The sequence below is a fragment of the Eucyclogobius newberryi genome, unplaced genomic scaffold (assembly GCF_026437365.1).
Source record: "Eucyclogobius newberryi isolate DKJ021-1_F unplaced genomic scaffold, fEucNew1.0.hap1 SCAF_17, whole genome shotgun sequence".
In the NCBI taxonomy this organism is placed as follows: Eukaryota; Metazoa; Chordata; class Actinopteri; order Gobiiformes; family Gobiidae; genus Eucyclogobius; species Eucyclogobius newberryi.
The window spans coordinates 2,003,199-2,020,374 of NW_027315801.1; the positions used below are offsets into that span (position 1 = coordinate 2,003,199).

A 17,176-nucleotide genomic window follows, 5' to 3' on the forward strand; every position below is an offset into this window, starting at 1 on the left:
TCCGTGGTATCGCCCATCGTTAACATTTTTAAAAGGCATTTTGTTGGATGAAAACAGCGCAGGGTGCACGGTGGCAAAGGCATCACATGATCTCTCTGGGTGGAGTCTGCATGTTCTCCCCGTGTTACCGTGGGTTCTCTCCGGGTTCTCTGGCTCCTCCCACCGTCCAAAGAAATGCATGTGTTAGGCAAAATTGGTGACTCTAAATTGGCTCTAGTGAATGAATGTGAGCGTGAACTGTCTGTCATGTCTATGTCTCTGTGTTGGCCCTGCGACGAGTTGGCCACTGTCCAGGGTGTACCCCGCCTAAGGCCCGAAGTCACTGGGATAGGCTCCAGTCACCCGCGACCCCGAAAGGGAACAAGCGGTAGAAAATGGATGGATGGATGGATGGAAAACAGCGCAGGAACATCTGTCTCTGACTATACCAGAGCGAGAAGTGGGCGGGGCTAACACGGTCTTCGCTTGTGGTTCAAAATCAATTCCATCACAAAAAATGTCTCTGACAATTAAAAACTAATAACCGACATATGCACAACGGGTAAAAAAATAAAATCACATCTGAACTCAACTTTAATATGGACAAATTTGATAAACAAGGGACAAAATGGGACTTATATTTTGGCTTTAATATGATTTAACTCTTCTATTTTTGTTTTTTTTTTCTTCTTTATTGATCTTATGTTCATATGCTCACTGCTCAGTTCTGTTTTTGTTGTCGTTTTAGGTTTGTATTTAATGTTTTATGCTCTTAAAAAAAGAAAAATCAAGTACAGACCCTTTAATTGTCCTATTGTCTTCCATTTTGTATTGATTCTGTGCACATTTTAATGCAATGGTCATATCTATAACAGCAAAGCACCAATAAAATCATTTTTTTTTTCATCATCTGGAAAGCAAGCTTCAGTAACACGTCACTTAATACAGTATTTAAGGCAATGTATGTTCATAGACAATTTCACATACCAATTAAATCAAATACAAATAAAGTCATGTTGCTTATAACAAACTATACCGAATACAAGAATTAAGTCGGAAACAATCGTAGAGTAAATAAACTTAAAACTACAGACAGAGGAATCAATCAAATTTAAATGATCGTATATTAACACATCGAGAAGGTCAAAGTCTTCAGTAGAAACAACGTAGAATTGCCACAATAATGAAATAAATATGATTGTTTTTTTGAAAATGTGTAATAATATTAGGTTACAGAGAGGAAATGTATTCTCCGCATTTGACCCATCCCCATCCTTCAACTTAGAGCCCGGTTTGTACCTAACTGTGGATTAAGTTTACAACGTGTATTTAAAGTTCATGGGTGAAAGGGAGATTCCTTGAGGAAACCCACCCGGACACGGAAAAAACGCCACATAAAATAATGGAATCAAACCCAAGATCTTCTGTTGCTGAACTATATGAAGTATATGTATATGTTTTATATACATTTCTTAATTGTGTACACTAAAGCCATTTTGTACTAATGCATTGACAACAGGGGGAAAGCACACATTTGATAATTCAGTGTTCTTTTATTAGAAAATAAGAACAAGGCGAGAAATATGTATTTATTTTATTATGCTATGTAAATGTATTATAAGTGATTATAAGTTACTCATGTTTTGTCATGCTTCTGGTGTTTAGAATGATTAGTGATTAGAATTGTAATGTTGTCGCTTAAATCTAGGGCTGCAACGATTAATCAACTAATAAAACTACAAAAAATACTCAAAATCACTCACAAAAATTATTCTTTTCATTAAGACGATGTCAACTTTAAGTCAAAATCTCAATAAAGAACAATTTTATTCATTAGTAAATGGGTTCGTTCTAGAAATAACATTAAAATCTTTATTTAATTAAAATCTACTTAAAAGTATAACTATGCAATAGAAATAATAGTTTGACTAGCCGACTAATCGACTCGCTGACTTCTAAAATAATCATCGTTTTAGCCCTACGTAAAGCTGGAGTACCTTCTTTTTTTGTGCAAAAGAGTAAATGTTGTGTTTTCCCCAGAATTGACTGTAAAAGCAGCACTTTGTGACATAAAATGAAGCTGCGTCTAATAATCAAGTCTTTTATTTCTTACCAACCAGGAAATAAGAGCTGGAAACAGTGCTCTGATTGGCTGCGCTCGGGTGGTCCGCATAAATGTCACTTTACTGTCTGAAAAAAGCTGAAAAACAATGTGGGTTTGTGAGAGTTAGGGATGAGTTAGACAAGATTTAAAAAACAACGTCCTCCTCCAGTTTGATACCTGGTCTACGTACGTTCTAGCGTGTGATGTTTGTGTGGTCTTTGTGTATTCGAGTGGGTTTCTTCAAGGTTTGCCTCTGGTTTCTATGACCCTAAAACATGCACGATGACCACAAATGCAGAGGACACACTTCACTGCCATTACACTAAAATACTCTACTTAAAACATCAATCCTTTGTGATTTCTATTCAAGATTTTGCCTTCCCTTTTAAGACACCATGAATCTAAAGAGCCCCATTGTCCCTTAGAGTGGGGTCAAAGGACATGACCCCTGACTTCCTCTTGACCACTGTAAGAGTCCTCATAGCCTTCAATTAGAACCATTCCAACCAGTTTTGTTGGATTCAATTCCAAAAATGTATCCAACTCTTTTAAAATATTCCTTTTCGTTTTAAAGTTATAGACCACACAGTTTGCTGAATATATGTGTAAAATGTCTGTTTTAGCGCCTATAAACTTCAAGTGCTTCAAATATGAAACTTTTGCAACACATATCACAAATTAAGATTCATATTTTTACAAAAAAATCCTTGAACCTTCTTTACATTTTTTATATAATTAATTTAAGCCATGAATTCATCGTTCTCGTACATTTTCCAAATACAATCCAACCATTTTTTTTTTACGTCCACTGAATTACCATTCTGTAAAGTCACAAAGTTTAGGATTTTTTTCTTCTTTTTAAAAGTAAAACATTCATTTGACCCGTTTTGGTCACTTAAACAGTTCAATGCTTTCTATACATGTTTGTGCCCATTTCAGTCCAAGAACGGGCACTACAGACTCAAGGTCCTTTCTACAATCGCTAAGAAGTCGAAGCTTTCTCACATCAGTTTGACTGTAACAAGGTTTGGTATCCGTAGCTCGATACATTAATCACCGTCAAAAAATATCCTTCTGGCTCGCGCCCGAGTAGAAATAGGACTGGCCCAACAAAATCTGTGTGTTCCGTGGTCAGAATCCGCGCCGTACTTTGCAAAGGTACAACGATCTTCTTTCGAAAGTCTTAACCGTTTCTCGTGAAGTCGGGACGTTTCGCCGAGCACAGTCTTCCATCCTCCCAACGGATTCAGAAAGATTAACAAACGCTGACGAGACTTGGTTCAAAGGCCAAATGTACACGATGATTCCGTACACTTTAGCAAGATTCAATGGAAAAACTCGACGATGCGAGCGACCTCTTGTTGCCCAGTGACTGTCTGCAGTGTTTTCGGCGCAGCAACATACTGTACACGTGTGGGTAGAGGTGGGCGATATTGGCAAAAATGTATATTGTAACTTTTTTGTTTGCGACTTTACACTAGACTTTTCTATTAAATTGACCTTTGTTTAGCTCTTTTTGCTGTAACTTTTAACAGTTTTATGGAAGCAAGGATCAATTGGGACTAGCCGACTATTAAATAATCTTAAGCATATTTTGATGATTGTTATCGATACTGACTCTAAAACATATGCCAGATATTGATGATTGACTCAATTTTGAAATGTAGCTGTATCTTCAAAAGCACAAAGGCAGTGTTATAAATGCTTGGATACATCTCCCACCTCTACTTGGGCTTGTAAATGGTGAAGTTTACCATTTGCGGGTTTCTCTGGTTATTTCAGATGGTTTGAAGAATACTGGCTGGAGAAATGTCCTCGCTGTGAAGAGAGAGTGACTTTTACACAATAGCCTCAAACACTGACCGTCACTCTGAGCCCAGAAGCTTCACGAGAGTTTTAACTGTTCTCTGACTGTAAACATCCTTTTTCCTAGATCCTCTTCCTCTCCAGCCCCTCGTTGTCGCGGTCCCCCTCGCCCCAGGCCAGTCTCCTCGTGGGGGGGCGAGAGGGCTCGTGCCGCTAGAGGGCTGTGATCTGAGTCAGCTCTGTATTGGAGTTCCCCGTGCCCGGCGTGTCTCCCCTCTGTGGGGGCTCAACCCCCACCAAGGGAAGCTCCACGCCTAGTCATGCGGGATTAGGCGTCCCTCCCCCGGGCCCTCCGCCGTCTCCACCTTTGCAGCTGTAGGCGTTGGCCACCTCTCGGGCGATGCTCCTCATGCGGCCCGACTGCTGGGTGTCGAGGCGGAAGGGCGACGGGTGGCAAAACTCCCTGAAGCAGCGCTTGAAGTTCTCGTCCAGGAAGGCGTACAGCACCGGGTTCAAACTGCTGTTGACGTAGCCCAAAGCGATGCAGAAGTGCATGAGCACCAGGGTGAACATGCTGCTCAGGTTGAAGCCCAGCGACTGAGCCAGGACCATGATCTGGATGGGGGTCCAGCACACCACAAAGGCGGCCACCACCACCAGCACCATGCGGGTGATGCGGCGCATGTTGCGGTCCTTCTCTTTGGAGCCGGACAGGATCCTGACGCTTCGCAGCCGTTTGACCATGAGGGTGTAGCAGATGCTGATGATGGCCACCGGGATGAGGAAGGAGAACGTGAAGACGCACGTCCCAAACACGGGGTCCCAGTAACTCCTCGGCTCGGGCAGCACCACGATGCACTCCACACCTGCAAAACAGCAAGAGCACGTTACATCGGCCGTCCGGGAATTTCACACGGGATTCTGACACGCTTTTAGCAAGTGACATTGATACCACAGAGGCGACTGTAATGTTCTAACAAATGGAACACTTTATTTCTCTGACTCGTAGGCATTGACCTGTCAGGCGCGGCGGGCAAACACTAGGCCCATCCATTCTCCGTTGTACCATTGCTTTAGATTTGTAGTCAGGGCTACCAAGACAGAGGGCCTTTTATGTGTGTTCTACGTTGATAAAGATTGTTTGTAAGGCCCAGCGGAGCACCCATCCAGGTACCGCAGGAACCTTTGGGGAAATAATGAACAAGAGCTGGTGTTTTCAACAGATAAAACACAAAAATGAGGCAAACTAAATCCTGTCTGAAGTAGCGATGCGAGAAACACAACTGTTCAAATCATTCACTCCTGTTGTCAACATACAGCTTTTTGTCACAGACGTACACACAGTGGGAAGAGGAACACACGGCACTTTTACTTAAGTAAGAAACGGCTGCACTTTAATCTGATTTGATTTTCGAATCAAAAGAAAACGGCTTCGAATGGAGTCTTTGCTCTTACAGGTTTAAAGACGGCGCTACAATCACAACTGAGCCTGTGTTGCCAGAGTGTTTTAACCTGCAGAAAGACCACGTTACTAGTGTTCCACCGGCTGCACTAGCACTGATTCAGCGCTGATGATTGGCTGCAGGTTCCACTTTGATTCAGCACTGATGATTGGCTGCAGGTTCCACTTTGATTCAGCACTGATGATTGGCTGCAGGTTCTGGACTTTGATTCAGCACTGATGATTGGCTGCAGGTTCCACTTTGATTCAGCACTGATGATTGGCTGCAGGTTCCACTTTGATTCAGCACTGATGATTGGCTGCAGGTTCCGGACTTTGAATCAGCACTGATGATTGGCTGCAGGTTCCACTTTGATTCAGCACTGATGATTGGCTGCAGGTTCCGGACTTTGAATCAGCACTGATGATTGGCTGCAGGTTCTGGACTTTGATTGCCCAGAACCCGCAGCCAATCATCAGTGCTGATTCAAAGTCCGGAACCTGCAGCCTATCATCAGCGCTGAATCAGTGCTTGATTCTGTTTGAAGTGTCTCTAATTAGACCATAAAAGAGCATTCAAAAAAACTCCTCTTACTCGGGACGGTCCAAGCACACAGCCGCTAATTTGAAGCACTCTCAAACGCTCTCAAAATACGTCTCCTCTCAAATTATACAACTTCATTTACCTCAGATTCATGGAGTTTGGTGCTTTACGGATTGACTGCGGAAATCTGCGCGTCATTTTCAGTCATCTCAGTGTTTGATTTTCCTCGTAAGCCTCGTATGCGTTTCTCTGATTGGTTAATGCTCCGACAACTGAGGCTTAAGTGCTGTTTTCACCTACCCCCTATCCCCGCCCACAGCCCTGTATTTAGTTACGATTGTTAGAAAAATGGTTAATGCTCCTTCGAACGTAATAAAAGAATAAATCAGCTTTCAAATTCGTCCCAGTAAAAGTTACGTTTGATTTGAACGTGTTGACCGCAGATCTGGGAACACGGATTGGTCAAGTTTGTGAAATTTGAAAGCAAAATCTTACATACGTTTCCTTTAATTACACAAACAGGACAGACTTTTGAGATCAACATCGGCCTTCGCCATATTTATTTAACACAAAAAAAGATCGACTACAACTGAATCTATTTCCACAATCTTCTATAATGTCCGAACACGGCACCAAAACCACCTAACTCGCACGAGATTGACAAGAAGACCTTTCCATTACAAAAACCCCAAAGCTTAATGACAATTTGAAACAATTAGATCAAGATTAATTTCAAATTGCGTTAATTACACAGCCCTGAATTTGAAATAACAGCTTTAATCTTATCATTGCTGCAACTGGACACGTTGAGCCCAAACATTGATGCCAGATGACCATTTTAATTGATGACCATTTTAATTGATGCTCGTCCGTCCACCGCGCTGTGAACTCCAGCCGTTACTTTTCCTTCGACGCAACACATCCCGAAATAGCGACTCATTAAAACGTTACGTAACACCAGACCCCAACTTCGTATAACAATGAGCGTTCTATATGCGAATGCTAATGATCTGATTAAAAATGCTAATTGCTTGTTGTGGATGAGGCTGAGGTGCTAATATTAGGAGACGGGCCCGAGGGAGCGGCACGGCGCTCGAAAGGGAGAATATCTCGGGCGTATACCGCGGAGTACAAAGCTACAAAGCGCCGAGTCAAACAAAATGAACAGTGACGGGAGGGCGCTTCCGTCGGGGGGGCGACAGGTCTAATCAGTGTCGCGGCGATACGCTCAGGCAGACGGGAACAAAAGTCCGTGCCGAATGAACGTGTCGACCTCGCGCCAAAGAGGAAACGGGGAAAAGAATTGATATGTCAAACGAGGTGACGGCGACAAAAGACGCAGCGGAATAAAGTGTATAATATAATCTTGGAGGTGGAGATAAGAGGCGGTTCTGCAATAAGAAGCGATGGACGTTGAGTGTCTTTTTGATTAAAGGGACACGTTCTGCTCAATCGACTTGTGATCTAAAGAGCGTTTAGCCTTGTTACAACACTGTTTCCTCTTCATTAGTTTGCCCAAAGTTTGATTCTGAGCGATTCCTGCATGTTTGAGTTAATCCCGTATTGTCCGACAACTGAGGCTTAAGTGCTGTTTTCACCTACCCCCTATCCCCGCCCACAGCCCTGTATTTAGTTACGATTGTTAGAAAAATGAAGACTCTGAGTGACACTTGTTCTAAAATGTCACGTAGCCATAAAAAACGAAAAACATGAAAATAACTTTGAAAAGTTATCAGTTTGGCTTCTCAGTTCTGCAATTTTTTAACAGGAAGTAATTTTTTTATATTTTCTAAGCCGTTTTAGATCAATAATTCTGTTTACAATGAACAGAATGTAAAATTATGGTCAGTCTACAGAATGCAGTCTACAGTACTATGAAGAATGCAGTCTATAGTACTATGAAGAATGCAGTCTACAGTACTATGCAGTCTACAGTACTATGCAGTCTACAGTACTATGCAGTTTACAGTACTATGAAGAATGCAGTCTATAGTACTATGAAGAATGCAGTCTACAGTACTATGCAGTCTACAGTACTATGCAGTCTACAGTACTATGAAGAATGCAGTCTACAGTGCTATGAAGAATGCAGTCTACAGTACTATGAAGAATGCAGTCTACAGTACTATGAAGGATGCAGTCTACAGTACTATGAAACACTTTTAAACCCGGTATGTGAATTGTGTGGTCCTCTGATCGTCTTTTATTATGTTGTATATTTTATATTGTTTTAATTTGGTTTGTATGTATTTCTTTTTTAACATGTTTTTCCTGTGCTTGTTTTGTACTCCCTGCTGCACTTTGGAGACTTTACGATGGTAAAACGTGCTGTACAAATAATATTGGATTGGATTATTTTAAAGTGTTTTTTGATCCCCATGTTATCGCTTCTCCCTGTGGTACACAACTTTTTAAAGCTTTTAGCCACTAACTTTTCAACCACTGTTTTAAACATATTTCTGTACTGTATTTATACCATATTTTTTCAGACATATTTAAGTTTTAATGATAATAATAATAATAATAACTTTTATTTATATAGCGCTTTTCAGCGACCCAAAGACGCTGAACATAATTTTTAAAATGTAAAATACCAAGGTGTCAAAAAATCTCTTTAAAAACCCAAATCTTTATTATAAAATGAAAGATTATACATTTAAGGTCATCAATGGGCTATATATCCTAGACCCAGAAGTGGAAAGAGACTGGATATTTGTACTCAAGTAAAAGTACAGTTACATCACAAAAATGTACTAATACTGCTGACAGAATTGAAGTAAAAAGGACACATACAATAAACTACTCGGTTGTTTAAAACTCTTTTAGTATAACTTTATATCACTCTCTTGTACAAAATTGGATTCATTAAACAGTTTCACGCTGAATCCAGTTCATGATCGGAAAGGTTTCAAAAAGACTCATGTGGACGCCATCTTTTACAAATCAAGACGGTTCAACTTCCATCTAAAAGTCATTTTCAATTTTGTATTTTTTTTCCCCCACAATAGGTGTTTTTTTCTGAGCTCTGGCCAGTGCGAGCGGGTGATGCAGTGCAGTGAAACGGCCCTGCAGTGAAACAGCCCTGCACTGGCACAGTTGGGGCTTTAAATGTAACGAAGTACCCTAAAAAAGTACTGCGGTAATGATTTGCTTCCCAGCCCTGTCTGGACCTAACTCTAAACCCGGACTATTCCCATGTGGCTTGTTCCTTTGAGGAGCTGAGCCTTGTTAAACCTGGTGCACAGGCGTAAAGCTGTTCTCACACCTCCACCTGCTGCTGGAGCCGAGGACCTTCTCCATCTGCAGAGGTGTGAGAAGACCTGCCGACAGGAGCACCTTTTACCCCTGTCAGCCACTACAAAAAAGTCAACTATTTAAGACGGAACATGGAGTTAGTTAAAGACGACAAGGGACGCTTTATTGGCCTTGTAGGAATATTTGTATTTAATTCACTTTTATTTATGTTTTTGGTTTACTTTCTTAACGTTTTTGCTTTACTTTTCTTTATGTCTTTGCTTTACTTCTTTATGTATTTGCTGATCTTTTCTAGTAATTCGACACATTTCTTTACATCCGTCCCTCTGCAATTGCATTTTGAAGACGTTTTAGATTAAAGATGCTTCACTTTGTAGTTTTAGCCATTATAGCCGACACTTATTCTTACATTTATTCATTTATAAAACTAGATTCAGAAAGAAACATGTTTTACTCTTTATTAGGAATTGACCAGAGAATAGTCGAGGAACCGGATCTATAAGAGGTTAATAAAAGGACATACGTAACTCTTCTGTATGACGACCCTCCACCTGCTTGTTTCCATGGAGACGTTGACCTACAGTACAAATAACCTTCTTACTCAGTAGACAAAAAAATAATAAAAAAACACAATTAAAAGGAATAAATTGATCATTCTTTGAGCCCCAGAGGAATACGAGAGCTGTACATTTATTACATTGTATAGAATAAGTTGGAGATGCTGCAGAGACGCTCATACACGCTTCACAAGCGCTCGCTCCAAGACCTCACGGCTTCGGAAGGGAATTTATCTAAGTGGAGATTAAAGAAACATTAGTGAGTGTTGAAGAGTGAAGAGTAGAGTCCCTTTAGAGACATCGGCTTTGCTCTTTCGCTGCCTCTTACTCCTTATAAAGACCTTCACATTTGCAACGACAAGCTACTTTGAATTACCCGCGTAAACTTTCACGTGTCCGGAGAGCTGCACTTAAGCGAAACACATTTTTTGTTTTTTGTTGTTTCGTATAGTCCATTTCTAATACGCCTACGTTCTAACCACGATCGTCCTTCTGTCCCGACGCTACCGCAGCAGCACAAGAATCCCCCTCTTCAGCCTTTCTATGGTCTCCTCTTCACCTCAGCAAGTAACAATTTAAACAATTTAAAGCATAATAGTCCAATGACCAAATGTCCTCAAAAAGTCACGACTAGCGAGAACGTAATGTCGATGAAGGAAAGGGGCGGGGCCTATATAACGGTCGATTCACTGTTTTGGAAAGAATTGGAACAGAAAATCCAAAAAGCTTTAACCTTCTCATTACGATATCCAAATCTCTCAAAAACATGATATTACAATATGAATTCCATGAAAATAAAATAGTAGAAATTATACTTTTTCCATTTGCCTTGTCAAGTTATGTTCCGAAAAATTAAGATATAAAAGTTTTCATGTTGTCTGCACTGAACTGGAGCAAAGGATTATGGTCTATGTAGTTCCCTCTGTTTTCTGCAACAAAACAATGAATTCAAACAAAGCTGCTTCTACTTTCATATTATGTTACTAGGGCTGCGCTAAAATGTCGAAATATCAATAAATTGTGACACTAAATGTGGAGATACAGTATCGATTTATTCCCATAGTAGTTTTTGGTATATTTTACTTAATTATTTTGTGACAGCGATACACTTTTGGTGCTTCTTATGGGAAACTTGCAAAACATTTGACACATTCACTGTTTTTATGCTCAAAATGTGTGTACGACATATTAAGCTTGTGCAGGTTGTGGTTTAACAAAGAAATAATGTTAAATGCATTTGTTTCTTCAAAAACACTGACATGTCGCATTGTTGCATGTGTGACTCATGTATCGAGTATTGAAGAATCGTGAAGTATTCCCATTTTTGTTCATGCATCGCTGTAGACATTTGTCACATCTTGCCAATAAAGTTTTCACGTTCAATCCCAAGCGCTACAGCAAAAAAAATAATACTTGCCTTTAGTTTATTTGTGCTGACAAATGTGGAAATCGACCTGTTCAGTTGCTGGTCTTCCTGTTTTATTTTGACACTCACCACCTTGTTTTTCAGGTCTCTTCCTTTAGGTTTCCTGCCGATTCGATCACTTGACCTTCTTTTGATGATTGTACCTGTGTTCAATTGTCTCCGCCCCTCCCTTTGTATTTAAGCCCTGTGTCCGGTGCCACTTTTCCCACTTTGTATCGGTTTTCTCGACCTGTGAACGCGGATGAAGTACATTTCTGTTTATTCGGCGACTACTTTCTGTTCGTCTACAATAAATCTATATATATTGTTTTGCCTTTGAGTCCATTTCTACTGAGAATTCATCACAAGATCCCTTTTCCAAAAGCAAATTCACTGTTAGATACCAAGGCATTTCCGCATCAATCTTTTACTTTGACATGCAATTGTTCCCAGATCCGAGTGCAATATCCTATCATCATAAATCTGGACCCAAATACATTGTTGTAAATATATATAGCGCTGAGAAATTTGCTATATAAAACATCACTATAGAAAAGCTTCATTGGGTAAACACCATGATGTATTGGTCCATTTGAAAGAGCAGACCACGTGGGACAGATTTATGTTGCGTGGACGGTAGAAACGGCACACATTGCGACGGTTCTATAACGCCGCGCTCGGGCCATTGATCAAAAAAGCAGTAAAATTCTGCATGAGAGAGGCGTAATCATAACCAGTCATCTGAGCACTAAGTCGACGATGAAAAACGCAGCGATTGCACTCCCCGTCCCCGAGCGGAAGGCGAAGTTGGATGTGGAAATATGATCCGAACGCAGGGAAAAAGTATGTTTTCTGTGATGAAAGGGACGATTTCAAAAACTTTAAATATGATTTCCATTCATTTTTCCTGCAGTCTTTATGAAAAAAACTAGATTAAAAGTTTGAAAAGTAGCTCAAAAACAGCTGTGAGGTAAGTAAAGACTAAATGAAATCTGTGTCTGATATAAATCGTAAGGTTATTAAAACATTTTGCCAAATTTTAAAGAAGCTTCGAGCAATGAACAACTTGGATGTAAAATCTACAGGACAAAGACAAAGAGAGTGGGCTTATACTTCAGATTGGACGGTAACATTGTGGAATAGTTCAGCAATATAAGTGTTTGAACAATACATGAATGCTCGTCTTTAATCAATACAAATCTCACGAAAATGTTCAAATGATCGAGACATTCTGCCGACAGCAGGCTCAGGATTAAGACGATAGAACTTGTTAAGTAGATTAAGCAGGGCGTGGTCAAAAGTTACAACGCTCCCCGCTTTTGGTCTGCAGGAGGCGATGGAGATTAATCCCTTCCACACCTGCCGAGGTTCATTTTATATCGCTGTGAGTGGGCTCGCTTCGCCACAGATCTGACCTGTACCTTGGCTTGATGGTGTCACCTGCTTGTCTCAGAATCATAAAGGTTTATCGCCATTGTCACTGAACAGGATGCAAAAACGAGGACCGTGCATTGGCATTAAAGTGCAACATACATACTTCAAAGCAAGATACAGGAGAAAAAGGCCACATTTATTTTCTATAGCTCTTTTCTACCTGGATTGGACGCTAAAAGCACTTCACACCCAGTCACCATTCAATCACAATTCAAAAACCCATCGTACAAACATATAAGAGGTAAAGAGTATCAAGCATCTAGCCCAAGGACACAATGAGAGTAAACATCATTGTCAAGCCATTGCCGTTTCTGAAGCTTCCATATAACATACTGTATGTGTCTCTACATTTGATGCTTTCTGAGACGTCTTGTATCAAGCCATTCATCTCAGTCAAGGGTCAATGATTCTTTACCGGTATAGCTTAGCGGGAAAATATTATGCCAAATGTACTTTTTTTAGCTCAATAATCAATAATTAATCATGTTCTAACATTGTTTCCTCATCAAAAACATCCCTGAAGTAGCATTTAGCTTCATTCAGCCGTTTGATGAATCCTGGTTACAAAATCTTCTCTCCTCCGAGCGTCAAAATCTCCTCAAGAACTAAAGTTTTTTCAATCCGTGAATATTCTCAGCTGTTATTTAAGTCCATAAATCATCTGCAGAAACTTTCTGTGAATTTTTCCGTCTAATCACGATCAGTACAACTGCGTTCTGAGACCAGGAAGTAAACAGGCCAGTCTGACATGCGCTAAAATGTATATTAAAGTTTGTGTAATTCCATCTACAGCCAGTAAATAGTGCTATAACATAGATCGTCCCAGAGATCCAAATGTATAAACTATTATTTTATATCTAAAACATGAGATGCTAGTCAAGAGCAAATTTAAAGGCTGGTAACCAATAATGTGTCATATTTGCCCTTTAACACTTCCCACTCTCTTGTCTTTGAAGAGTTTGTATCTCGCTCCATTAAACCCCTTTTGTACAAATGAAGCCTGCGTAAAATCAACCTGGAAGTCCTAACTCCACCCAATCTACGTCCACTGCTACACCAGGGCCGCCTGCTCCTTAGCCTCAATCAACACACCCAAGTTACTGCTCCCCGCGACAGGCCAATCAGCGCACCCCTTTTAAATCCTCATGCAGCTGGCTTCAGACTGTTCTGCGACCCAACACCTCCCCTCCTCCTCCTCTGCATCCTTCACATTGTCCTCATCACCATCTCCACCAGTCTCCAGGCCCCGGGGGGGAGACATCTAATATAATTGGACTATGGAGCGCCCATAATCGCATTGTCTTCTGCCGGGGTCTCAGCGCCAAATAACCCACATAATAAAGCTTGCTAAACGGTCCTTTCCGTGTTCGTCTGAGTCTCTCCAGGGTGAAATGGGGACCACGTAATGACACGTAATTGGACTACTGGACAATTGATGAGGCGAAAATGTCACCAACAGGACACGTATTATGCTACATTGACGTTTGGTGCATTTTCAAACATTGTTCCGTCGTCTCCAAAATACCCGGAGTTGTATTTAGCTAAATTCACGCTAGTTTCATCAACCCTGTTTGCACGCTTGTCTTCTCTGCACCTTCTCTGAGCCTCTCAAAGACAAGCAGCTTCAAATTTGCGCTGTCATAAAGTCCATAAACCATTACCAGAAGCAAACTGAACATTTTTTTCTGTCCATAAAACGCCAGTAATTGAAAAACTTAAGCTAGAGAAGTCAATTGTATTAAGTAGTTGTGGACCATTACAAGACACGAAGAATGTGTTGCAACAGAAGGAAACGGCGATCCAGGTTTAATTGGTGACGGTTAATGCTTGTGGAGCTGTTTGATTCACTGTGAAAGGAGAACGTTTTTGAGGCTTAGGTGGTTAAAACAAAAAAATCCAATTTGACTATGCATCTTTCTGAAAAAACATCCCGCGTTGAGTGTGAACACACTTGTGAGCTTGTTATCAGCTGTCGGTGAGCTGCTTGGGGTTCATTTCACACCTGAAGGTTCTCACTTTGCCACATGCAATTCATCACCTCTGCACCAGTGGAGGCCTCTAATGTTACATATCCAACGGCGATGCATCGTATAGCTCCTCATCTACCAGCTCCCTCTGTATTTGTTTGCCCTTTGTTTTTTATTAGAATCATTTTGTCACACGGTAAACAAACAGCCACCTCGGCCTCTACAGAATCACATCTTTCTGTATTCTTTAAACAGAGTGATATAAGTCTTGTCACGACTGGAGCCAAACTCAAACAGAACTGTGCAATCAGATTAGTTCATTTCAGTGACCGGCGGGTAGTATTTTCTTACATTTACTTCCCAGGTACACATCAGGCCGTCGACTGGGCAATAAATCCAACAGTTAATGTATTGTGTGCTGCGTGAGTGACGATCGTTAGCCCAAATGAAAGCTTCAAAAATTGGGACATTTGTTTTGGGCTCAGTTGTGTTTTAGTTTATATTGATTTGAAGGATGTCTTTTGATTTATGTCGGTCAGTCTCTATCTGGTCTTGTTTTGTTTGTTTTTTCACTTTTCTTTTCAACTTTATGTTCATCATAAAGTAAAAAAAAAATGAAAAAATCTTAATGCTAAAAAAAAAAGGGAAAAAAAAGCCTCAAACAAACCAATCTTCTCTTTATTTATTGCTCCTAAACTCGGCCAATATTTCAGTTCGATACTAAAAACAAAAAACGTCATGGTGTTACTGCGTATCGATACTCCATCAATAGTCTTTCCTTTGGTAAATATACAGTATGAAGGATTAAAGCTGCTGTTCAAGGTTTGGACTAACAGACATTAGACTGAGCATGTTTTGGGTTTTGATATGGCACATAATAAGCTTTCCTTTATATTTCTATTTTATATTTCCAGAAGCTTTGCAGATATTTGTATCAGATAGTGGGCAAAATGAAATAAATTAGAAAAAAAAAAAAAGAATAAAATTAAACCATCCTGCTGGTGGGATGCTGGAATAATAAGGCGTTTTTTAATGTATATATTTTTTAGATGTAAATGTTCCGCCTCCGAGCTTGACTAGGGTTCAATTCCTCACCCGATACGCCACACCTGCCACACCTGCCACACCCTCTCCGTCTCCATCCCTGCCGTTTCTCCTCCTCGCTCCTGCCCTGGCTGCCTTTTGTGCACTGGAGTGGCTGGTTTGTAATCCCCGTCTGCATCTGCCCTCACGCGCGGCACGGAAAAAGGACTTTCTGCTCACTTTGATGGCCTAATACTTCACACTCTGCCTCGGCTATTTCAACAGAAAGATTACGGGCGGCTCCCTGCAGCGGAGGAAAAACACATTATAAATCCCGACGCCACAAACGGTGAAGATTGGAGCGGTGATTACGGGCCGGTCCGAGCTATTTTTACCCGCGTCAGTGGCCGTCACGTAATTGCGGTTGAAATTGCGTCGTTAACAGGTTTTTACGCGGACGTGCTCGAAGGGGGGGCGGAGATGGCGTGGCGAGCGTTCCGTCCGGAAACCAGAGAGTCACCGGTTTGTGTCCCGGGTTTAGTCCGAAGTCAGCCAAATGGGTCAAATTTCACTTTTATAAATCTGTAAATCCTGCTATAATGATGTTGCAGCTTTGATTTTGACTCGAGGTAACGCTGAACAATCTTCTGCGCTTATTCATTATTATGAGGTTGTTAAGATCCAACGCGACGACGAGCAGCATCTGTTCATGTTGGACACAAAATGTACTACAGTTTTGTCTAGGTACAATGCAAAAACAACTTAATGAATCAAGTGCACGGCATGCAATGTGTTTCATTTAATTCTTTCATAGATCTATGTCAAGCTGAATGGCCAAAACGTGGGTCAGCTCAGCCATTGAAGACATGTTAAAGTCTGATTTTTGATGTTTTACAGTGTGCGTAAATATGTGTAAAAAGGGGCGACGACGGAACAACAAATTGAAACTAGACCATAAATAACTTTAAGTCAAACAATCAATGTGTAAGACTTGTAGACTAAAGTGTATTTAGTATTCAGGTTGTTTCTTGAGCTTTATGGCTTAAAAGGAACAGTTGCCTCTCCGTGTAACATTCAGCCTCAAACTCCACTCCACCTCGAGTCTTTCCCATCGGGCGTAAAAACACTGCATCTGTGTTTTTTAAATACTGGGGCAGCACCCAAGGGTGGGCTGAGTTGACTTTATTTGGGTCGTCGCGATCGTTCCACCAGCGTGTTGTGTTTTCAAAAGACTTAAATACATGTGTTCTTAATGCATCTACTATGAAGTATTTAATCAATGTGGAAATAATTGCTCCTTCTGTGACGACTATCTCACTATTTTACAATCACCCACAGACACAAACACAGAATGCATTGTAAATAACACTGATTTAAGCCTTTGTTTTATGTGCATTTTGAAAAATCTCTTTTTTTAAATTGTTCTGTTTGTTTTTGGTACATTTAGTGAGTGTTGTGTGAAAGGCGCACCTTGTAAATGTTCTTGAAGGCCATCTGGAATGTTCTGCACTACAGGATGGCATTAAACTTGGACCTAAACAAGTAACGTCATAGGGCCAAGAATTTTAAGCAATAAAAATGTCTGTCCCCTTTAAACTTTCCAGCATTTTCCAACTTTCCAGCATTTATACAAACTGCTACAACAGCGCTTTCCCATCATT

At 40.7% G+C, this 17,176-nt stretch overlaps 1 protein-coding gene across 1 annotated transcript in view; it reads right to left on the reverse strand.

Moving 5' to 3' along the window:
- Nucleotides 1–3,947: 3,947 nt before the first annotated feature.
- oprl1 (opiate receptor-like 1) overlaps nt 3,948–17,176 on the reverse strand; it is a 120,361-nt gene continuing 107,132 nt past the window's right edge. Inside the window, exon 5 of the mRNA XM_072448701.1 lies at nt 3,948–4,755. Within this exon, the coding sequence (XP_072304802.1) occupies nt 4,208–4,755 (548 nt within the window). The 3' untranslated portion in view covers nt 3,948–4,207. The remainder of the gene's footprint in view (nt 4,756–17,176) is intronic.